At 40.3% G+C, this 25,276-nt stretch overlaps 1 protein-coding gene across 1 annotated transcript; it reads left to right on the forward strand.

Annotated features, from left to right (window-relative positions):
* The first annotated feature begins 791 nt into the window (after positions 1 to 791).
* ube2h (ubiquitin-conjugating enzyme E2H (UBC8 homolog, yeast)) lies at positions 792 to 25,276 on the forward strand. Its single transcript, XM_070854129.1, has 7 exons — positions 792 to 1,029; positions 17,475 to 17,551; positions 18,700 to 18,774; positions 18,887 to 18,926; positions 19,943 to 19,995; positions 21,408 to 21,536; positions 21,739 to 25,276. The coding sequence occupies exons 1-7, from the start codon at positions 977 to 979 to the stop codon at positions 21,861 to 21,863; spliced, it is 552 nt and encodes a 183-aa protein (XP_070710230.1). The 5' UTR covers positions 792 to 976; the 3' UTR covers positions 21,864 to 25,276.

Genomic DNA, 25,276 nt, shown 5'->3' on the forward strand with positions numbered 1-25,276 from the left:
AAAGGTTTCACATGGATGTGATTTGGGATTATTAGCTCATCTATTGCATTTACTGTAGCATGTTGCCTGTCTGTACTCACCCACTCACAGCCATTTTATTGCCTATAAACATCCTTACCTCTCTAAATAGATGACAAACACTTATGTTCATTCAAATTGAATTTTACACAACTTACATGTTTATTTCACTGAGTGGTAGCCTTGTTAGGATACAAGAAAACCATTGTAGTTATGAAAGCTGGTATGAGACTGTCCCTGAAGCCTTGAATGGTGCATTTCTAATCATGGTGGTTCTTGAGAAAACAAGGCCAAATTGTGTGTCATTTGGCCATTAAACAGTAAGAAATTTGCTGATTTAATTCTTGTTCCACTAAAAGATTTCAAAGGTCTATGTGCATTTGTATCAAGGGAGAACATTGTCTTCCAATTACTGTCAGCTGTGGCCAGACATTTTGAGGTATATGTTCTGGCATCCAGCATTTGGGTGTGTCCTTTACTTCTGGTGGAGAACAAGGAAGACAAAAAAAAATCAAGGTCCCAGCATTGAGAGAACACTTCTGAATTGGAAACCCCCGAAAAAGTGTCTTAACAGTAATGTATCATCTTTATGTTTTATATTATTTTTAAAATTCCTAAATAGGAAAAAAACACACATCACACATGAAATTTAAGCTACAAAGCCAAAGGGCCTTGAAAAAACTACAAATGGCTATTTATTGTGACGTCTGGTCGCACATATGACGTAGTCCGCGGAGTGATCCTAGCTTGTCAGAACCATGGTCAGAGAGGCAGTGAACAGCAGAGGTCTAACGTTAGCACAGCCACTCATTAGGACAGAGAGACATTGAACTGTGAAGACGTTTTGCTGTGGACATTTCTCAAAGCAAATGGATGGTACAGTTTGCTAGATTGTCTAGCGTTTCGGAGGCTAGCTTTCAGTTTACCTGCTGGTGTTCTGCGGTGGAAATAGCAAAAAATGTCGTCTCCAAGTCCGGGTAAAAGGCGAATGGATACCGATGTGGTGAAACTGTATCCTTTCTGAACATAAACAACTGTCCCTAAAATCGTTATCTAGTCAGCTATGTCCTCATGCATGTGGAAATGTGTTACTAACAGACCCTTTTTATTGATGCTGCCTGTTTGTCTTGGTAACCCCAAGCAGAAAGAGCTCTCATTGTGAATGACTGGTGTTTTTGTGTAAACAACATTTTGCTAGCAAAGCCAAGTGTTAGCTATTTCTGTCCTGCGAACCTCCAGTCGCGTATCGGGACAGCTAATCATATCGGTCCCATGTCCTTTTTAGCATTTATCCAACTCTTTATATTTGTAACATTGACGCTAGCGTTAGCTGTCTATATTTAAAAAAAAATATTGCAACAGCCGAACAGACGCTAACGGTATTCTCCTTTTTCAGGAATGTCTTTCATCTTGTTGCACCACCAATAGACCTGGCAGTGTTAGACTATATTAACACCTTATGGCAATTTGGTTTCTTTTGTCCAGCCTGTTGTTGTCAGGGGAGTTAAGTCAAACTGGCCCTTTTACACGTTGACACAGGAGCTTGTTTACATAACGTAAGGCTAACGTCAACTGAAAATGCTGCTGTCTTTTGTTCTGCTCTCGTAAAAATGTTGGCGATTTTGCAGCATTTAAATCATTCCGGGTCTCATTAGCGTTGCATTGCAACCCCAGCTGGGGGTTTTCCAATTGTGTTATTTCTTCTGCCACTTGAAATGTTACCTTGTAACGCTAGTGGCTGGCTAGTCTGCTGGTTAATTTCAACATCAAAATGGCCACCTGATCTGTGTGTCTCACTGTACTTCAGTGTCTGCAGGCAAATATATGGAAGGATAACTTGTATCGTTCAAAGAGTGGTTGTTATTTGCTGTTTTTGTATATATATTGGAATTAGAAGTGAAGAGGAGAGCTGTGAAGTGGTACAGCAGGTGTCATGAGCCTGCAGTCGTTTTCTCTGTGAAATGCCTCAACTTTTAAACAACAGAGTGCTCTGTTTTTCAAGAAGTTGTCACCATGTTTACCTTTGTGCTGCTGATTCATTTGCTCAGCTTCACTTGGGGCAGACAGAGGGAGCTCTTAAAATGGACCATAACAGCTTATTTCCAGTCCATATAATGATCTAGGCGAACAGTATGAATAAGTAGTTTTGTTTTTGTCCCAGCACAGTGGAAACCAGCTTAATGATTGGGTAGCCTGTTACTAGCCGGAAACCACAAGAGGGAGGGACTAAGAACAGCTGATGGGATGGCAGCACAGCTTTGTCAAATATGGGGCTAGCACTGGGCTCCTCAAAACTAATCAAAAACATGGGAGGTCACTTTTAACATCTTGGGAGTTTGAGCGTTTAAGTTTTTAATGAAACGGAAGAATTACTGTGTTCTGAGTTATGTTTGCTAATATATACCATTCATGTCAGACTATACAGATTTCTTAATACATCCTGCTTTAATACCAGCACATTAGAAGTGAAATATTAGTGGCCTGTATATTTGAAACTGCAATATGTATTAGACAACAAGGAGGCTGCAGCTAACTGAGTTTCTGTTGTTTTGGCCTGTTGCCTAAGGCATTTTGTTACGTCTGCTAGCTATCAACAGTGCTTGTTTGAGCAGGTTTTATGCCCCCCCACACCACTCAACTCCACTTAGGTGTAAACTCTGGCAGCCATGAATAAGATTTTTTTTTTTTAAGGATTGCAACACAAGCTGCCTTTGCAGTAGTAGTATACCCCCCCCCCCTCCTTCTTGAGCTGTTTGACTGACAGGCAAGAGCAGGTTCTTGTGTGTGCCACCTGCTCAGTTCCATACAATGACCTGTGTGTGTTTTACCATACCATGGGTGTACAGTGGTCAGCAAGTGCTGAGTAAGACAGCCATGCGTGTTTAAATGTAGATCTACAGAACTGAGATTTACTGGCTCACATAGCATGGGTTCACTGCTGGGTAGGCTGTCTCGTTGGGTTAAACTAGGGAGGGCTCCAGGTTACTGGTATGAGAAACAGTTCCTTCCTTCTGTTTGCGTCCCCAGAGCAAAACCAACAGTAACAACCTCTTCTCTGTGCTCTCTATCCCTGCTTCTCCCCCTGGTGAAACCAAAACCCGAAACTCACACCGCCTTTTCGACAGGAGCAGCTTCTTTCTTATGGGCTGACACTGAGAGCCCTCACGCATTAATTTGCTGTGGCCACCGGAGAGCTGAGAATCTAGAGCGGAGGCCATTAGGGAATTCATGAAAATGAATGTCAGACTGACCTCAGAATGTAGTTTCATTGGGTTTAAGCTTTGCCCTAAGCCAGACCGCTGGATGGCAGCTTGCTTTTAGCACCAAACATACAGTGTTTGTGCTTGCATGCCAGTCGCCTGAACTCTTTGTGCTATTTAATGAAATATGGCCATGGAGAAGGGAGTAAGTGTTGGTTTATACTGCCTTTACACTGTTTTTCCTTCTCCCTACTGTTTCACAACCATCCCTTGGAAACTTAGTCCTGTGTGGCACAAGACAACTTGTTTCTTCTTGAGTACTAACCCATAAATTAGTGTTATTCTCCAATGACCTGCATAACTTTTGGCCACTGGCTATTCAGCCTTGCTCTTGGACACGGCGCTTTAATTTTGGAACATGGTGTTCTTGAACAAGAGTCTAAGAGTGTGTCATTTCAAAGAGCTTTACATTCAGCTTGTTGTGTGGGGTTGACTGCACATACTGTGTAGGTAGTTGTGCTATTATTTGCATGTATTCATCATTGGTCTACTCGCTTTACAAATGCTTTCAAGCAGTAAGCTGCTGGAATTTGAGCACAGGTAGATTACAAAGGGCTAAGCCTATTTTGAATGCTAACACAGGCTCTTGTGGTGTCTGGCCTATGGATGTGAATTCAGTGAATGGGGCAGAAAAGGAAATGTGTAGAATTATCTGGCAGTTTATATTTGGTCAAGAATAAACTGAATAACGTAAGACATGTTTGTTTAAATTTCTACGTGTGTACCACTTATGTGGTCTGATTTATGTTTAAAAGATTATCAGGATTTTCATGGAAATGTATTTGTATCTTCTTGCCCTCAACAAGGGGGTTATTTTTCAAGCTTTTTTAAGCTTCTTTGTTTTGTCATCTGATATATGAACAGCAATACAAGCGTTTTGAAATTTCCAATTAACTTAATTTCGATTGTGTAGATTGAATAATTGCTGGATGCTGGATGTGTTACCTTTCATCATCCTTTTCTCACTTGACCTCAGGTGAAGATGCAGGCAAACTAATGGGCTCTTAGCATCAAGGGGCAGAGATTGGGACTTTATAGCGCTCAAATAAGTAGACATCATCTTGTTCAGCTCTTCATTAGTCGCCGCTGAGTGGCTGCATTGTCCTCATGAAGTGTTTTTCTGTATTAGAGCATGAGCCATGAGGTGTACATATGTTCACATATGAAATCTCAACATATGAAATCTCATTGCATCAGAGGGGATGGTGAGACATTTTTTTTTTTATGTAAACAAACCTGCTTCTCAGCTGTACTTTTCAACCTTTCACTTGCTCCTGAAAGGTCTTACAGTGATTGGATGGCAGTTGTATGAAACATGGCCACCAGTGAATTACATTGGCGACTGAGTGGAGATGTTTGGAGGGTGTTGCATGCTTCACCAGCCTCAGTATCCATATGATACCTGGCATCAATACCACTGTGTATATCAATCTTTATCATTTCACCCCAGTCCTCTGTGCTATATGTCAGGTTTGCACTTCATCTTTCACCTTTCAAGTTTAGTTTGCATTTTCATATTTTCTTCAAGGATTACATTTTTCTTAGAGGTAACCTTCACTAATCCTGATTTATTCAGTTGTCCACAACCAGGGGATATGTTTCTTAGAGGAAGTGTCCACCACCTCCTTCGTTTCATTTTATTTCAACGTCCTCCCCCACCAGGTCACCCCACCATCCCTGAGTAGAACACCAATCCTGAGCTTTATCTGCTCTCCGCTTGGTGTTTCGCCCCCATTGTGCCCTTGTAACATGACATCCGGACAGCGGAGTCTTTTGTGTTTCCCGTTTACAGAAGACCCCGTGACCTCCACCTCCCGCTGCTGTGTCAGACCATGTCACACAGTCATAGGCAGCTAATCTGCACCTAGCGCTATTATTGCAGGACTGAACCAACTAGACACAGTTAACTGTAGGGAAGGAGCCAGCAGTTTTCTGCCTGTTCCTGAATGAGTGTGATTGAATGAATAGGAGCTTGGTGAACTCATAATGAGAATGGAGAAAGCTCTAGTCTGGTGATGAAGTTGCTTAAACAAACAGCATACTTTGTTATTATGATGTAATAGAAATACTACAGTAGTAGACACAAAGAAGCTAAGAAGGTTACAGAAAACTTGCAAGCCACAGTACCATTATGCTGAAAGCAAAAATGGTTCACCATATACTGTAGATGTAAAAGCACGTGACCAACAGAAAACAGATGTTGCAACTTATACACAGTCAAATTACATGTTGTTTGGATGGCAATCTACGGTATGTTTGGTGATGGGAGTTGTTCATCTCAGACATGTTTTTCCTCTACTTAGGGTTGAGTCAGAAGGCATTGACCATACTGTTAACTCTAAAGCCCAGTTATCACTTTATTGAGGCTCGAGGTTGATATTTAATCTGTGGTACGAAGCTCGAACACTGACAATATAAGTAACGGCCCACCCACTGTACATAATCAACCAGTTATGAAATTATGAGGGCTGAACTAAGTTATTTAAAGTGTCTTCAAGTCCTGATAATATATAATACCTAAATTCAAGTGGTTTTGTTTGTATATAATCAAATATAGTGTATGTCTTAAGATTCATATGTTGTGGTTCTTGGGCTGTGTGCTAGTGGCATTCATGAAATATATGTAATTGTTGGTTGAAAACATTTTTCTTCTACTCCCTTTTGTCTTTATTATCTTTTTCTGTCAGTCTGAAAGCTTAAAAATACAACTGTTCCTGCTTCTTTCCATCTTCATCTCCTTGCTGAGTGTATATGCACCTTTGTCTGCATCAATACACGTATTCTTAGAAATATGCTACATCATCCAGTCCCGACTAAGCTCTTGCTCCTTTTCCTATTTATTTCTTTATGAGGTAACATAAGGTAACGTAGTAAATTTGGATGAAGCCCACTCCAGTCAGGAGGCCCCCACCTTGATTGACAGTCCTGTTTTTGGGGGTCCAGGAGCAAGGCATCTCTGACAGTAGGAGATTTGAGGCCCTTTACGTTAATCCCACAGTGCGAACAGTGAAGCTTCCTGCACGCATGGCTGAGCTCCCTTAGAAAAACAGATGGACTGAAGTTCCTCTCTTTGTTTCGCATGATTTTTTTTTTCTGGCACTGGGGAGCTCAGTCTGCCTCTGCCGCTCACGTGCACTGCTGCTTTAATGTGGAAAATCGAAGGGATGGCGATAGGCAAGCTAGATGTTTTGTCATACACTGGCATATGAGCCAGTGACTCTGAGCCCAGATGTCTGAAAATGTTAAAATATCCCTTTGTCTTGGCTAAACTAGCCTATGATGCAAAAGAGCCTTATCAAAAAGTGCAACCTACAGCATCCACACCCTATACATGACACTATCTGGTAAGCTGCATCTGTGTGTCTCATCTGTATCAAGTTGATAAAATTAGCCATGTGTGTCTCTCACTTCACTGAAATTCAGGTTTGTTAGCAGTTCCCTCAGCATGTCAGTATTGAAATTCAGTTTTTTTTTTCTTGTCTGTTAGTAGATTTGCTCATTAAATGGTTGCCTCAGATTCAGGCCATTGTTTCTGCTGCCATGGCTCAGTTTTGTGATCATTAATAATCATTTGGTTTGTGCGCACATGCACAGAGTTGACACGCGTGCATAGACACAGAGACCCTGTGCTTTTGCTGTAAATAGACTGTTGATTTAGTGAAGGGCTGAGAGGAGGTGCAGCTGAAGGATTCACGTTTGATTGCAGTGGGTGGGCTCTCATCTCTCACCAGAGAAGACAAAGAACTTCGCCTGTGCAGTACTGTGCTGCTCCATCTCTCACACAAGGAGGTAGTGATCAGCTAACACACTATACTCAGGCCTGTGTTTGATGAAAACCAAATCTGTTTTGCAAAATGATTATAATGTTTCGGGATAGCTGTTGAGCATTCACCTAGATATGTGTGTTTCATTTTAGGTTGGTTAAAAAAAGTAGGTCTGTAATGCAAATGGAGGATTGTATGTGAATTCTCCAATCTGTTACTACAATGTTGGTTGAAAAGATTAATCCCAGAGTGTATTTGCCTCAAGGGTGGATGGTATACCTCTGTGTTTACACATCTCAAGGTGAGCTGAGAAAACAGCACTATTAGCATTTATGAATGAGACCAAGTAAATTGTACAAATATTCAACATGTAAGACGACCTGTTACATAATAACATTAGTTTTATGTAGAGTTTACGTGATTGCAACTGTAATTACAGTTCGGGATCTTTTGTCTTATCATATGTTAAAATTATTGAAATTCTAGATGTTGACCTTTTTAATTTTCAAAGCAGAAATGAAACTGAGGTATTCATATTTAATTTACTTCCCATCTACCATCCAGTGAGTGCAGCGCTTAACAGCTACCAGACATTTGCATGTGGATTTCAGTGAGACTGGCCCTTGGGGCCATATGTCCATTGATATGTAAAACCTCCTGCAAAGTTTTCTTTCACACAGTCCGTACACACTGAAACGAAGTGCTCCTTCAGTATTTAAATACTTTAAGTCTCGGAATGAGCTCGGTGCAGCTTTGCTTGACAACACCGCCAAGAGATGTAGAAAATGTATTTGTCAATTTAGATTCAACATTTGTAACTAGTTTACAGTACAGTAAAGGAGGATGCTTCTGTCTTTGTCTAAAAGACAACCAAACCTGTGAACTGTCCAAAGTACAGCCTGTTTACAGTAAACGCAGTGTTTGGCCCTGGAAACTCAAATATGTTGGTAAAGCAGCAGATAGGGAAGTTAACCTACTTATATTACTGGCATAGTTGTTAGTAGTTCAGTAAATAAAACCACAACAAAACATACTGGAACCTGTCAAAGTGGCTGATTGGGAGGAAAATGTATCCACAGCATGGCTCTATCAAAACCAAAGCCTTTTTAATTATGTTGTATAGGCTTTTATGTTTCAGGATAATCACCAATCTTAATTCCACTGTAAAACAAGTGCTGTTGTGTGTTTCTCATCATTAGTAAACCTTATGACTGCAACATAAGAATCTCTGAACTTGACCACCTGACCACATTTTTTTTAGTTTATTTAACTGCCGTCTAGTTCATGTCCTAAGATAACTTTTGAGGCAGCAGTAGTTGGCAAATTAAAGAATAACCATGAGGACAACTGAGCTGTTTTGTTCAGGGTTAAAGGCAGGGTATGTAACCTACATCAGGGACATTGTATTGTATTTGCATTGCATTGTATTTATTGTAACAATGCTTTGACAAAAAACACAGAAAAGATCCTGTATCTGTGGCTGTTGCTGTGGCTAATAAGCCTGTGTGATCATTTCAGAGTCTCCACAAGGCAATGCAGACTTTTTGCTAAAGCTAGCAAGCTAGCAAGCTGGTTGTGCAAGAATGGCAGAATTCAGACGAAGAATAGCCAAAGTTTGAGCCACGTTTTAGCGACAGACTGGTTCTCCAATGTATGTATTGTGACAGACTGTCGTTGAGTGAGCTAACAGAACAGAGCACACTGTCTTAGCTAGCAGTAACTATGACCTAAAGATAACATTACACCTATTTTGCTTGTGTTTATATGATATTGATGTTAAACAGAGTTGTCAGTCAGTGGTTGTATACAGAATGAACAAGGGACCCAACCGCAGAGCCGTGGCATCAGTGGCCAGTCGTCTTATCACTATCGTGTAAGACAATTTTTGTTTATGTGCTGTGGGGGAGTGGCTTTTAGGTAAGACATAAAGGGAGGGCACTTTCAAAATCTAGCTACTCTTGCTAGTTTCTCCAATGTTACAGACCCTGCCTTTTACCTATTTCCTGTCAGAGATCAATTAAACTTATGTTCTATTTTTAGTGATAAGCAGAGGTTAAAGTATGTTAATATATATTGTGTCATGCTTTAAGAATCTTAACTAAAGAATGCCCCTAAACCCCTTGAAGGACTAGATCAGTCATTGTGACTAATTAATTTGTTTTGCCACTACGTAGAACAAACATGTGCTTAATCTCTTGTAGCACTTGTAGAGCTACATGTTATAGTATGCTGTAATACAGGTCATCAAAACCTTAGTTTCCCTGAGCAGATCTACATAGCAAGAGATCTCTAGTATCTCTAGTGGTATCGGCAGGAATAAGGGGAAGTGAGAGCAGCTGGCATGGCCGCAGGCCTGTATCATGCTAGTATACCTCTGTGTACTAGTATGATAGTACTCGCCTCATAGGAGAGCTTAGAACAACCAGGCCATACATTGACAGTGGAGGAACTAGTTAAAGAACCTCCCGTTGTTGCAGAATGTGTCTAAATCAAATCTGGGACCATGAATAACTGGAAGTACAGTGGAGGGCATCACATTTTCCATATCAGTCAAGCAAACATGCAAACACATTTTAACTCATTATTACTACTGATTCTCAGTTCTACCATTGGCCACCATTCATGTCAAAAGCCCTAAACCAACATTTGTGAGCTGTTAGTTAAGTAAAGCTAACCTGATGATTAGCTACTTTTCAGCTGTGCCCAAATTAAAACCTCTTCATTCATAAACTTTATGAAAATTTCTGTTGCTGTAAAGATTTTGCATTTTGTCAAATATAGTTACATAAATGAATCAAAGTAGACTTTGAAAGACTTTTGTTGGTTTTACTCTTTTGTAGCCCTAAAGGACTTCACAATAACCAAATCTAGGGTACACTCATTTTATTAGACAACTTAAGCACCTGGGAAGTTGCATATTGATTGGTCGATCATTAACAGCTTTGTGTATATATACGCATCTAAAAGATCAGATAGGAATAGGGAGTTATTGCCATAATAGCAGTACTGTAAATGAAAAAATGTAAAAATGTATTGAGCCATCTGTAGTCTGGATGAATGGGAGCTGTTGTTTAACTTGGCCTTCTGTCTCGTTCACTCTCATTTCCCTCCCCTTTTAGCTCACCATGTATTCACAGGATTATCTATCTACTGAGTCAATGAGCTGAGGTTTGAGGGAGCTTTTTGATGGCTGAAGCAGTTCAGTTAGGCTCCAAATCTGCATTAAAATTGAGTGGAGAGAGTTTGACTTAATGAGCAATAAAAGAAAGTAAACAGCTGGGGGAAAGCGTTCGCCTCAGTGTGAGAGATGGAGAGAGAGAGAGAGAGAAGGTAGGAGTGGGTCAGTGGGTTTGGCTGGTGACGGCTGCTGGGGAGAACAGTGTTTGTTTGGTGTTGAACTGATTAAATCACACTCTCACAGCAACACTGTGCCTATCTCCCACTCTGCCTGCTGTGGCAGGATGGTTGCTGTGCTACAATAGCTGCAGTTTTCAGACCACTGAGTGTAGTGGAGGTCACACAGTAATCCTGCTTGGCTGGGTGCAGTGCACTAATACATATAAATTTACATAGAATAATACTAGTGCATTTTCAGGCTAGGACTTTAGAAGAAACAACACATGTATGGATAAAGGTGTATGTTTGCAGAAATGATGTGCACACCTTAAGCAAACCTTAAAGTCATTGATACACCTATGCAAAATTAATTTTCCTTTGTCTCTTTTTGAACAAGGCCCCAAATCAGAGTGGGCATGATCCATAATGGGAGAAAGAAGAAAGAATAGCTTTGTTGTTGGTGTAATGTTTGTGTTGACTTTGTTGTCTGTTTCATTATTGTTCTTCAGCTGTACAGGTTTGCTACTTTCTGCTTTATTGCAAAATGTAGTTTGCTGTCTTGTGTAGGTAAGGGCTCTTTCTCTCTATCTTTAGTAGGTTATGAATTTAGCCTGTACATTTCTTTTGGTAGTCTTAACTTGTATCTGTTTTGATGGGGGAAGAATAGCTGTTGCTTACACCCTGAGGACAGCTGCTATATTTCCGGCCTTTCATCTGCAAGGCCTTTGATTGTACATTGTTACCACAATCTGTGTGTGAGGGAGAGAAAACGAAAGAGAGGTTGCTGCTTCAGAGTTCCTCATCTCTAAACAAAGATGTGCTCTCAAACAACCTCTCTCTGAGGGTTATAGTGTTTCTTCTGAGAACTAAGAACTAAGCATTAAGTTCTAAATTAACTACTAAATTAACATCATCAAATTCCTATGCACTTCACACCATGGTATGTCTCAGTCCAAGGCCACAGTACTGTGCCAGCACAAACAGAAACTACTTGATGATGAACTTATGAGTGCATTTCACCTCTCACAAACGAGGCTGTATTCCTGTGTAGCAGATAATGACATAAGAATTTGCTTTGATCCTGATGCAGGCTAATTTATAGCCTCAATCCTCTGAATATAACTGGCACATTTATTATATGTAGATAAGTTCTGCAATGGATAGTCGTTTGGAGTTTTTACACAGTCCTGCTTAAAGCAGACAAGATACTCTGCATGCCAGCTTGCTTAGCTACCAAAATATTTGCAGAAAAAATGATAACTTGCCAGGTTACAATCTCTTTTGTGTTGACAGGTAATCTAGTGGTACGGCTGCAGCATTGGATGTCAAAACCTCTCTTTCCTGCTCCAGGTCTCTTTCAAAATCTGCCTGTGAATAATTAGTCATTTGTATTGGAAAACATGAGAAGCTGCGTTCTAAGTGACAGTTTATCAAGAAAGCTGTTCCGCATGGCTCTTAGCTTGGCCCCACTCTATTCTCTATTTACATTAATGATGTCCCCTGTTATATTTCTGAGGCACTGATAGATCTTTGCACGGATGACACAGTTTTATATGATGCTGCCTATAGTTCTTTCACTGCTCTGGCAACTCATCAGTGTAATTTTACTATGTTTCAAACAAAAGCTCTTTATAATAAAACTGCATAGAGTGCTTAATTTTTTGATGCACATTTTGAATAATGAATGCTGCCAATATTGACCTGTTTGTTTGCATTGAATCTGGTTTAACTCTTAACTATTAACTATGGCATCCTTAGAAAAGTCAAATCCAAACATGGCTTTTGCTATTTGATGTGTCTGTGTGCACAGAGGCAAAATCATCATCATCCAGCATCATGGGCCTGCAGTCCACAGCAATGATGTCATTCACATCCACAGATCTGCCTGCCAGGCTAGATCAACATTCACAAGGCTGAACTCTTTTCTCTCATTATCTCTGCACCACTCTCTCTGTGCCTCTCCTTTGGGGTCACTCTTTCTATGTTTCTTTCACTTTATTCCTCAACATCTCTCTGTATCGGTTGTTTTCCCCTGTTTTAGCCCGCTGCTCTTATTCTACTCTCTTTTTATGTTCCTCTTCCCCGCTGGCTTTTGGGGGTTACGGACTATTAGTGACTTTCAGGCAGACTTCTTAGCTTTGCCTTCCCGGTCTGAAAAACAAGCATTACTTCTTGTGTCAAGTCTTTTGACAGTCGTCTTCTCAGTGGTCAGTGCCATGTATAACTGGGAATTCTGCATGGTGTCCCTTCCATTATTCAGCAACCTAGCTCACTCTCCATGTCTTTGGGATTATTTGATTTGCTGCCTTTCCTGTTATTTCAGCCTAGTCTGTCCAGAAGCTCTGCACCTTCCCCTTAAATGGATTACTTGGAGCTGTAGGTGTCAGCAGGTGGCCAGGATATTGTATGCTGAGATGTAAATAGTCTACACTAACCTGTAGAGGCAGTTTGGTCTTTGAATTAGATTGTACATGCATGTAGATGTGCAGTACAATGTTTGAAGGAACATTTTGTTCTGATGTGCTGATATTGTTATTGCAAAGCATGTTGGCACTTTTTGATCGCATTGTTTTTCAACTAAAAATGAGAAAGAAAATACATTTGTCCTGGATTTGTAAAATGTATTACATCACCCTGTCAATGAAAGAATAGTGTGGGCTTTTCCTTCTACTCCTCTCCTCAATAGAAAGATGGCACAAAAACCTGCTTCGAAACTAGCCAGTGCCTGCCTTTTACCAGATCAACAACTTCTGTCTCCAAAGAGGGAAATGTTTGGGCATAGTCGACACCGCATTGCTTGCCAGAGTGCTGTTTATGATTACCCATCATGTTTGTTTTCCATACTTAGAGAAAGGTTGGTCAGGAAGGGATATTTTGATCCAGGGTTACACAGGGAGAGTGGCCTGAGTGGACCAGGAGGAAAGATGACATGTCTAGACCACAACTGTAAATGCTATTTACTGCATATTTTTATACCTAAGCCTTAAAATGTGCTTTATAACATTCAAAATCAGGATAACATTGACCTTAGTGCTTGAGTAAACGTTGAAACATTTTAAAGAGGCAGTCTGAAAGAAAATCTCGTAGACATTTTCTTTCTACATAGTATTTTCAAGTGTGAGTGTTTTCAAGCCAGTATGTCATTATATAAAGAAAGTCGTACAATAAAATGGTGTTAACACAGGAGACCATGTTGCTATTATAGTTCAGGTTTATCTGAGGTACAGAGGATGTGTGTGTGTGTTCTTCTGGGTTGATTGGGCTCTGTGTACCAGATTAGAAGTGTTCGTAAAAGGGTATTGACCCTGTGCTATCCACAGATTATGACTTATCTATACTAATCCAAGATGGGTGGATGGACAGATAGCTGTTATGCAGGGAGTGAGGAACAAGTCAATTCATAACCTTGACCAAAACCCTGTTATTAATTAATCCTGGTTAGGTGACAATAAGTGTGTATAAATGTACATCAATATACAGCGATATCCTATAGAGATGTATATTGATAGATGAGTAACCACTGTAATGGTTTATATAGCTTATCAATGAGAGCTGTGATGTTTACATGACAGAACATAGCAAATATAGCAGTAATTACCAGCTTTTTCAGGCGAGCATGTTTGAAATTTTAACATTAAAGATTGATTGATTCAGGTCACTGTCAGTTATGTTGCATTGTATATGTTTACAATGCTCATGTATGACTTCATTTGACTTGAATTTAGACACAGCAGCGCTTAAGCACACTATTTAAATGTCCCAAATATAAATTTAATATTAATGTGCCTGTGAACACACTGCAGTGGTCATGCTTTCTTGTGATTCTGTGATTTAGGTGAAACCAATGTCCTTTGAAATGTAGTGTGTCATGTGTCAGTGTATCTCTGTTTAAAAACCACAAACAAAAAGACACTGCAACACATAGTTAACTGGTTGATTCTGTATGTCCTGCCTATCCAGTTATTTGACCATCAATTTATCTTCTCTCTGTTTGGCTGGCTGTGTGGCTCTTTGTCAGCTACACTCTCGATAAATCTTCCACTCCATCAGGGTATTTACAAGCTCTACCAGGAACTCCCTTCTGTTTTAACAGACCTGCCAAACTCCCCCAGAAGGGGAGGGAGCTGTTGTTGACAGTGACTTGTCATTATTTACTGGTTGGAAGGAATGAGTGCTTGGAGCTTTGGGTCTCACGGTATTAAACAAAAGGCCAGTGGATTAGACCGTTGTGTCATGATGACATGGAAGATGGCCAAAGTGAATTCATAGTTTTGGGACTGGCCCAACATAAGACACAGATGAGAGGAGAAGATGAGTGTTCAAGTTGACTTCAAAGCCAGAGATTGTTACTGAAGATAAAGTTTGTGAGAAATACGTGTGGATGCTGCTGCTATGGTTATTAACAAGGCAAATCAATAAACCTCATGTTATTTATATGAATAACCTAGGGGTTGTTGTAAGGAAGATGGGGTTGATGGGTAATAGTATTTGTGATTGTGGGGATAAATAGAAAGTGCTCAGTCTAGCCACAGACACCACAGAAAACTGGATGTAGTTATTTGTGACATTTGACTACACTTAAATTTGCCTTCAGGTGAGTGTGTGTGTGTGTGTGTGATTATCATGTGAATGTAGCAGTATGTGAGAAGTTAGTAAGTGCAATGTGAGCTACTCGCTCTCCCCACCTCCTCCCCCTCTCACGTGATCTCACTATGGTTACACAAAAATGTACAGATCACTAACACCCTGACCTTTGCATTTCTGCTCGCTTCTAATTTTGCTGTCTTGTAAAGTGAACTTGTGCTACACATTATCTCATAAACCTGTACAACTAAATGTTTAACTCATAATTTTTCTTCTCTGGTTTCTCAGACAGTATGGCCAATGTCAATTAGCCTATAGCATGATCAGAGTTGATTCAACCCCAATTAATAGCTTATCCCCCACCCTATCTTACTGCTATTTTCTATAACATAACACACAGTCCATACCATCCCCCTCCTCTGCACTGCTTCCCTCTCTCATGTGGCCGTACACAGATTCTCTCACAGACCAGCAGTTTCACTACTAGCTAGGTGCATAGCTGTGCTCACATGAAGGGCAGACCACAGTGAGCTGCAGAGTGTAAACATAATGCATGTAGTCTGATGAGAGACTCTGACCGGAGCCTCCCTCTTGGAAAAGGCTAGTTGTTGTTTTGCCAGCATGCTTTAGATAAATAATGTACTCCTGGTGTTAGCAGCCATTCAGTCTATGTTGGACTTTGAATGAAAGAGTCAGAATTGCTCGTTGATTCCAACACGAGTCAGAACAGAGAGGTTCCTCTTGTGCCTGACAATGACACATTTCCTTGCTAAAGCCAGGGATTCGGCCTGCTCTTTGCAGACTCAACCAGAGCTTAAAATAACCTCCAGTTTGATTTAACCCTTTGGGGGTAAGTGCTACTGCTAATGGGATACACACTCGATCAGGATTGACAGGCCAGCTGCTACTGTGTGGCATGGAAAACTGATTTTTATCCCATCTCCTGTACCTTCTGTCTCTAATGTGCTCTGTCAGTCTCTCACTCATTTTGCGATCATTTTCCTCTCTTTCTTTTACACCTATTTATTATCTCTCTGTCTCTCTGATTCAGTTTTATTTCCTGTGCTTCTTCCTTCTGCTCACATGAAAGGGAAATGACTTCTCTGTGATGATTCTGTCTTAGAATGCAGATCAAAAATGATCAGACCGAATGTGTATAATATGCACATAACTGCAATGGTGGATTTGCCATATGATGCATAAATAAAAATAAGCTAACTCACCATAGGATTTGTTATTATTGTAATTTTGTATATGACTGGAGGTACAGATGAAACTGTGTGATCATTTCCTCTACCAGCTGTGTTAATCTTCTCCTGTGGTAGATGATGTGGGAAAATGCAGGTTTTCTAAACCTCAGCTTGTTAATAGGTATGAAGGTGACTCTCATTAAAACAGATACACACTGCAGTAATCACATTTTAAACAGTTGGGTCAAACTGTCCTTTTTTTCCTAATGGGAGTCATGCATCCCATTATAATGTATGCCATGAGCAACTCTGTTGTTATTATTGTTCATCTCTCACACTGTAGTTGACATGCAAGCATCTGTCCACCCGAATATTAACAGAATCTACATTATCTGCAGTCTGTTGCACGAAGAGGGTTAGAAATTTAGTAATTATGAGAACATGTGCCTAGACCAATCACAGAGCACCGAGCTGCAAATATCAGAAATGAATAACCTTAATGATGAAAATTTGGTTCTTCAAAGAACTGCTAAATATTGAATAGTTGTGACCTTACAGTTGGTTACTGAAAAAAAGACATACTTATCTCCACTTATCTCAAAGTTATGAACTATAGAACTACATGTATGTGAAATTAAAGTGTGTATGTCTAGTCTAGAAGTTGATTATTTAGTTAATTTAAGTACATTGGAGTTTGTCAGCAGACGTAACATAAACTTGTAGAAGCTCAGGCCCTCTTTGTAAGGCCCTCTGTATTGTGGTTCTCAGTGGTTTATTTCTAGTGGGTTTATTAGAGAGTGATAGTTAGATGTAGGCCTGCTTATTCCTAAACCATGAGCGAATATGATCTACTGTGAGTGTGCATGATTTTTTTTTTTTTTTCAATTCACTGGCTCGCAATACTTCACATTCAGTCTGGCACTATCAATTCAACATGCAGAATGACAAATTGGCATGAAGCTATTGATTGTCATTGAAAATGAGTCTCCAGAACTGAAGCTCGCTACAGAATCCAAGTGTAATTTTCCGGCATTGATTTGGTTTCATTATCTGTCAAAAGCCGTTATTGCTCTCTTTAGTTTTCATAACTCTGTATGAAATACAAGAATGATGTTTGGTTGGAGAGAGGAAAAAGGTCAGACTCTGTCCACACTTTTGTCTTCTTCAGCAAAACATGTGATGATGTGTTACACTGGAAACAACTGCAGCCTTGGAGAGGCCAACATGTCAGTGATCCTGAATATTGTTCATTATTGTTGGCCCTCACCTTATGTTTATGTGTATGCAGTCATATGACGACATTGTCCTTAACAACCTTACAGCATTGAGAGCAAGCATGAAGTCACCATCCTCAGTGGACTCAATGAATTTGTAGTGAAGTTTTTTGGACCACAAGGAAGTAAGTGTTTCCATTTTTCTGATTTAACTGATTTTTTTCTGTCTTGACACATTAGACAGAGTTCCTAATTTGCTGCTAAATCCTCATACGGGCTAATTAATGTGTCCCAGGAAGCACCCGTAGGATTTAAGGTGCTTTTTTCATCTGACTTCTGAGATTTATAAAACAAATTAAGACATGTTTATTTGTATGTCCGCCTCTTGCTACCTTGAATGCTCACCCAGTAATCCCCCTTGTCTGACCAAACGTTTAAACATTTTCAAAAGTGGTTGCAAAGCCGGATTGACATTGTTGTAAAAAAAAAAAAAAAACGATACTCCAATACTAATCCACATCCAGTGTTTAGTTAAACTGTAAACAGAGCTTGAAATGACACTCAATGTTGTCCAGAGGGTAGCCAACACAAGAATCTCTGTCATTCTCCTGTTGGGAACATAAAGAGAAATTCGTCACAGCAGGCCAGGAACGTAAACTGGATTGAAACCAGGCCTGAGGCCAGAAAGTGTAAAAGAGAGGAGCCTAGAGGGGAATTTGGATGAGGAAAGTGGCCTCATCAGCAGGAAATTCTTCTTTCGTATGCTATTCGCAACATCTGTCACACTGAAATTGCTTCCACTTCTCAGTAAAGAGAAGAAGTGGGTGTTTGACTTGTTTTATGATGTTGTCTGGGTGTATGTGTGTGTGTGTGCGCACACGTGCTCACCAAAATTCATCCTCAACAAGTGTGTGTTCAGTCATCTATGTGCTGTTCAGTTTCAGTACAGCACATAAGGGTCCTGTTACACACAGCTATTCTGGGAGAGCACATCAGACTCACACAATCTCATTCTCTTCCTCTTTGATGCCAGTGTATTATACGAAGTGATTTGGAAGTAAAGAATTCTCCTGGGCTGAAATACATTACTGCATAAAATAAAAGAAAATGCCAAAGGGAAGCGGTAGCTCATAGCTCATTTCTCAAGTGGCCCCCTCTCTGTTGTGTTCCGGAGGAGAGGAGAAAAGAGTGGAGAAAATTGATACAGCCTTAGAGTATCTAAATCCACTGGAGTGTATGAAGGATGGATTATGATGTTCAATGGAATGAAAGTCTCTGCTCTGTCCTCAGCTGTGTTCTCTCATTTTTTTTTGTGTCCCCTCCTCATGTGCAGCACCGTACGAGGGAGGCGTGTGGAAGGTGCGAGTAGATCTTCCGGACAAATACCCTTTCAAATCACCATCAATAGGTAGGGGCTCTACTGTGGCATGAAGGGCCGTAACATCACATTTGTTTTGATTCCACGCCACTATGTTTTTTTTTTTTCTAATCCTGTCCTTGTCTCTAACTTGCTTTTTCAGGATTCATGAACAAGATTTTTCATCCCAACATTGACGAAGCGTAAGTTGATTTCAATCATTTGCATGAAGAATCAATGTTTTTGATGAGACCACAACATTGAGGCTGCAGTGCAGGCTATTGGATTATTGATCCTTATCATGAAGTCCTTGTGTATTGTGTCATGCTGTGAACAGCTATCCTGTCACATCATAAACTAAAAACATTGGTTGAATTCATTAATATTTCCTGGTGTTTTCTATATTGCTTTTTCAAGTTTTATGGCAAGTTCTAGGTTTTCTGACTGTTATAAGAGCCACCTGTTTTGGCACAATCTGCTAAGAGAAGCAAATCACACGAATAATGAACATGGCCAAGCTCTTTGTTCCTCTGGGCCTGTTAATCCACTGCTTAGAGGCCAGATCCTCTGAGGGACAAGGTCCCTGAAGGTTGGTCTCTGGGAGGACCTGATGGACAAGCCGAAACTGTGCATCCCTAAATGGGACAGTCTAGACTCAAAGACCAAAAATATTGGTGCATTCAGGCGATTTTCATCAGAAACTTAACTTGTATCACCAGGAAATGACTGACAACGTGTAAATGTCAGTGGGAAACTGGGGCATGTTCCATGTTACCCATGTTTACAGCCCCACGTTGTGACACTGTAATTCAACACACAACAGGTAAATAATGTATACAGGTAACTGTAATTAAATCAATGCCTATCTGTAAGGATCTGTGGATAACAACATATTTAGGCAGCTAACAAGAGCAATGGGCTATTTAAAGTTATTTATTTACTAGTAACCATATGAATCCAACGACCTGGTTCGTTTGACCTGATCATGTGATATTTTAAACCTGACAAGAATCTCTGGATCTCGCTATTAAACTACTGGCTGCCACACAAGTGATATATGACACAGAGGATGCGAGACATATCAGTGGATATGTGTCAACTTTGGGCAAAAGAAAGCAGCATTTCTCAGCCATTAGCAAAGGGATCAGCCTTGTTTAACAGATGACATACCTCCCTTCAGCCGTACCCCTCTAACTCTGTTTTCTCCTCGGTCTCGCAGGTCAGGGACTGTGTGCTTAGATGTCATCAACCAGACATGGACAGCCCTTTATGGTGAGTGGCCCCTCTGCGTACGTGCCCATATTAAGTTTCCTCACTGAGGCCTGTGTGATTATGTGTGGAAGAACTTGACACAACGCCATCAGCACCAAAAAGTTGACTGCGGGCCCCTCACTAGCAAGTGCAGGCACATTAGGCAGTGGTGCACAATTGACCCTAATCTACTTATTGAGGGTAGAATTGCACACTAATGAGGTAATACCCTCACCCAGCAAGGTCAGAAAACCTTCACCTTCGACAGGAGTGATTTACTGTCTGTCAGCTGTGAGAGACAGGGACATGCTCACATACTCCCGATGGCAGCAATTGTACTCACTGTTTCTCACCCAGTTGCTCCTTTCAGTGTCACCTTCTCTCTTTCTCTCAGCTCCTCTCCATTTCCCTGCGCCCTTCTGTCTATCTCCCCATTCATTCTCATTACAGCTAAGATAGCTGTTGAGTAATATGAATGGCTTTACAGTAATATCCCTAGCAGATGTTTTAACATTCGTCCCTATTTATTTTTACCGGTGTTCTGGATATGGTTCAGAGGAGAATTTTAAAGCCCTAAATAGTAGTTAAGCAACATGAGTCAGAATTATCGCTCATTTCAGTGTTTTGATATAAAGAGGAGAGATTTGCTAATTAATGTCAATACCATTGTTGCTATCAAATATTATCAAGTGAGTTAGCGCAGCCTGTTTTTCTTTAGAATCAAGTCAATACAAATGTGATTTTTGCAAGGGTTTATTTTACCTTCTATTCATACTCACATAAAATGCTGCAGATTTTGCTGTGTTGAGTGTTTGGACATTGGACAAACATGGGAAGAATAGGCCAATCAGCCAAGCATTGACTGTTATCAGGCTCTGCAAAGCAAGAGGGAACAAAAGCAACTGAATAAATCAGCTAAACATGAAATTACTTTACAATAGAATTTCAGGGAAGTGTTTGTTTTCCAAACCTGAACGCGCCCAACAGTGACACCTAGAAGGCGAGAGCAGAATTGCAGGCTTTTCTAGCAGGCCTCAGCTCTGAGAGAAAGCTGAGGCCTGCTAGCAGCGAGCTAGTGAAAGGGATTAGTGTGGTTCTAGTGTCTGTGAGGCGTTCATTTGGGGTCCTGTTCCTAGCATAGACACTGTACATCTTTGATACTCTTTGTAAAGGTCCTCACTGGTTTAACATATGTGAACTATGAGCGTTCCTGTGGCCAATTAACAGAGACAGCAGTTTTATATTAGACAGATAATTTTCAGAATATTGGGTGAGCATTTTTTCCGTGAAGCTCCTTCACATTAATGGTTAGATTTTGAAAAGCCTGACAGTACCTGCCATTAAACTATAGCCTGATTATATATATTATATCATTGTCTGATTTCATATTTGTTTTGGTTTGTAAAGCGATCATCTGTCATCTTCTTCTCCAGATCTGACCAACATCTTTGAGTCGTTCCTGCCCCAGTTGCTGGCTTACCCAAACCCCATCGACCCCCTGAATGGAGACGCAGCTGCCATGTACCTTCACCGGCCAGAGGAGTACAAGCAGAAAATCAAAGGTCCAATTTAATCAAAATCTGTCGGGCCTCAATCCCAGATCTCTGCAGATTCTTAGATTATTTCACACCTGGAATAAGTTAATTTCCCAAATGTATTATCTGACAAAATATAAGTTACTCTCATCACTAGTCATTTTCTGGGAGATTCGGCTCTCAGTTTTTCCTGTCTGACCATGCTCTCTTTGTCTGTTTGTCTCCACAGAGTACATCCAGAAATATGCAACAGAGGAAGCTCTGAAGGAGCAGGAAGAGGGGGCAGGCGACTCTTCATCTGAAAGCTCCATGTCTGATTTCTCAGAAGACGAGGCCCAGGACATGGAGTTGTAGTGATAGGAGGGCTCCCCCATCCCGCCCCCTCCTTTAACCCCCACAGAGACTATATTTGATTTCCTAACCATGAGAAAGCAGACTTATAATATTCATATTTAAACAAGTTGATTTTTTTATTATTATTATTACTACTAAACAAGGATTTTTATGAATATCTAGCCTTTGGTGTGTTTGACACCCCTCCCATTCTGTAGCTGTTTCTCCCTGCACAGACGTCGCGATTGCTTTCACATTCTCTCCCTGTCATCTCAGCATTTTTAAGGTGTGTCATGTAGTCGTAGGCAGGACATCTCCCCAGTGAACATCTCATTTCTGTATTCAAATTTCACTTTTTAAAATATAACTGTCCAGTTTGGCCTGAATCCTAAGTTCCTTTCTTTTCCCACAATGCTAATCGATTCTGACCAACATTTTGCTAGTTGCTCCACTGTGGAGCTGCTTATTTCTTGCTTGCCTGGGTGCACAGCTCTACAATATTATCCTGCAGTCAAGACAGTATTTCTAAGGCGCACAATCACACATGAGATCTTCCGCACATAAAAAATACAAAAATGGTAGTGCCAATAGACATTCATAAATTAATCCTGAATGCTTCCTGAGCAGATCTTTTTCAACACATTGACTGAGACATGTTAGTAAAAAATGCCTTTCTTTCTCCTTCAGTTTGGATGCTACCTAAACATGTTACTTAAGTTTTTGTTACTCTTTGTTGACTTGCTGCAGCTGCTTATCTACGTGTGCCGCTGTGCAGTTCAAAATAAAAGCTTAACAAGGTCAAGCCTTAGGGAAGAAAAAAAGTTAATTGAATTTATGTCTTAGTACAGGTGGAGGGACAATGTGGTGACAGAGAAGCGTAGGGTTCTTTTGGTGTTGATTTGTTGAATGTACACCAGCTGAAAAATGTGCACCGAAGATTTGTGCACAAAGGCAGTGAAGACAAAAGCGGCTTTACTTTGAGGCATTTGCGAACATTCTTGGTCAGACTCACTTGGTATGCTGGGAACTGAAAACAGACCAGAACTACCCTTTGACCATTTGACCATATGGATTTCACGTTTCACACAGATTGCACTAGTTTTCTGTCAGGAGGCACCTTAAACACACGAGCACCAAGCATTGTCATTGTGCAGGATGCCACTGTCTTACCTGCACTCCTGCTTTTAACACACATTTCTATTTAGATTATTGGTCGAGAACAACTTTCCAGGCAGAGAAAGAATGTAACTATCACCTACTGTGGTGAATTTAGTAAAACCAGCACCAAAGTCAGTTTTATTTTTAGTGAAAAGCAACAAAAATGGTCATATGGTAATTGAGTAGATCTGAGAAAAAAATGATTTATTGAAGATTCAGGTTCGTGTAGTATCGGTCCTCCTCACATTCCACTGTTACCTGGAGGTTGCTCCAATGCATGCCCTTCATATTGGTCTGACCTGTGGTATGTTACCCCAACTGCATCAACTGGACTCCCACACTTCATGTCTGCCTACCAGGATCTCCATTTGGATGAAGATTACAAAATAAGAGCCCAATATATGATATTTAGGCGTGTAGCAATTTTTGTTGAGGGGAATTACTTTAACATTAATTTGAAATGTACAGATTTGACTTCTTATCTTCAAAAAGAAAAGCCTCTGGTGTTCTTCATTGTTGATTCAGTGTGGCGGGTTAAGATGTAAATCCATGATGCGTGGAAAGAGACTGCAATCGCAGCTTTGATTTTTGGCTGTTTTATTTCTTGTGCATTTTTTGCCCGATGGGGGGGTCAACATGTTTTGGATTTTTTTTTCTTTTTTTATGTACAGCATCTACCTTGTACAGTGATAAGACACCTCTCTGTAGCCTCATGAAAACTCAGTGTTGCACCCAAAACACTGACTGAGTGTTGCTTGTCGAGGCTGACATGGCAGTCAAACTACCTAAAAAAAAAAAAAAAAAAAAACAACCTTGAAATGTATTTCACTTCATAGATTGCAGTAAGAATCACTGGTTACTTTGCGGCAGATTGTGTATCCTGAGCGGGAGATTCAAGGCTGAATCATACTCGGGAGATCACCTCTGAGCTCAACTCCCTCTTCTGTGCCTCATCACTAAAAGGACGGTGACCACTGAAGAAGTCACCAAAACCATGTTTCTAAAAAGCCATGAAGGTCAAAAGTAACTAGAAAAGCACATTGTTCTCACTCATCCTACGTTTATGCTCCTCTTCCTGCAATTTGATCCTGTGCAATTTGTGGTTTAACATCAAAATTTTCACCCCGTTGCAGATGAGGGGAATTACCCAGGGCTGAGCAGTGTTGGGTTTATATGAGCTAATGTAGGATTGTTCGAATTATATGGTTCAGGTTTGAAATACAGTTTGTTTTCTGTCTTGCATTGTGATTAACATTTTCACCCGGGACACATTGAAAGGATGGAAATCATGCTAATATTTGTTGAACTGTGTTTTTGACATGTCAGGATAGTTAGTTTTGCTGGGTGTTGACTTCAACTAAACAACATATGCTATATGGCTGTATTACAGATAGTTAGCTAGTTTGGTATACTTACCTGATAAAGCATTCATTGCTCATCTGATTTTTAGTTAGTGTCTGTTGTGTGGTTATACGTAAGATACTCCATAGACATGCCTGCTTGTCCTCTTCTTGCAGATCCAGAGTTGTACAGATGAGTGTGAGTGTGAGTTTCAAACTAGGGTGATGTTTGACCTGTAGTGAGCCTGATAGATGTAACTGTACAAAAAAAATCAAGTGTGCTTCAGCCCCCCTCAAGAGACAAAACAAAAACATGCTCATAGTTATTACCACATTTGAATGCAGATTTAGAACAGACACTTCCTTAGTTTTGTTTTTAATTTCCAATATTTATCCAAAGAGTTTGACTGTTTAAATCTATGGGATGATAATTTCTTTCGTCCAGCCCGGGGAAGCTTTGAATGTTAGGTCGGGGTTAGCTTCCAGCAGGATGCAGCCATTTTAACTGGTGCAGAGCTGACTTGTGTGATATTCAACATGTCGAAGGCAGTATAAAGCTGTGTGAATGTTTTACGGATGTTCAGAGCGTTCGTGGTGAAGTTTGCGATCCACATCTACTCAAACCTGAACAAACCTGCAAACTGTATGCAGATCCCCACTCTCACATTTGGCTTTTGTTTTCTCCCTCAGCTGCCTATAAATGTGTATTTATTGATTACAGATACTTTTTTTGTTTTTAATCTCGGTCATCAGGCACCACGGTTGTCTGCTATGGTTCAGCTAAATTATCACGCTGATGACAACTTGAGTTTTTCAGATTGGAATTCTTATTTTACTTTACATTTGTGCAGTATTGTACTTGAGTGCTGAAAATACAGTATATCAAAGTTGAGAATTGTAATAAAATGGCACATAATGCAGTGGTGCAACAGGGAA

Source organism: Pempheris klunzingeri, chromosome 22 (assembly GCF_042242105.1).
Source record: "Pempheris klunzingeri isolate RE-2024b chromosome 22, fPemKlu1.hap1, whole genome shotgun sequence".
Classification (NCBI taxonomy): domain Eukaryota; kingdom Metazoa; phylum Chordata; class Actinopteri; order Acropomatiformes; family Pempheridae; genus Pempheris; species Pempheris klunzingeri.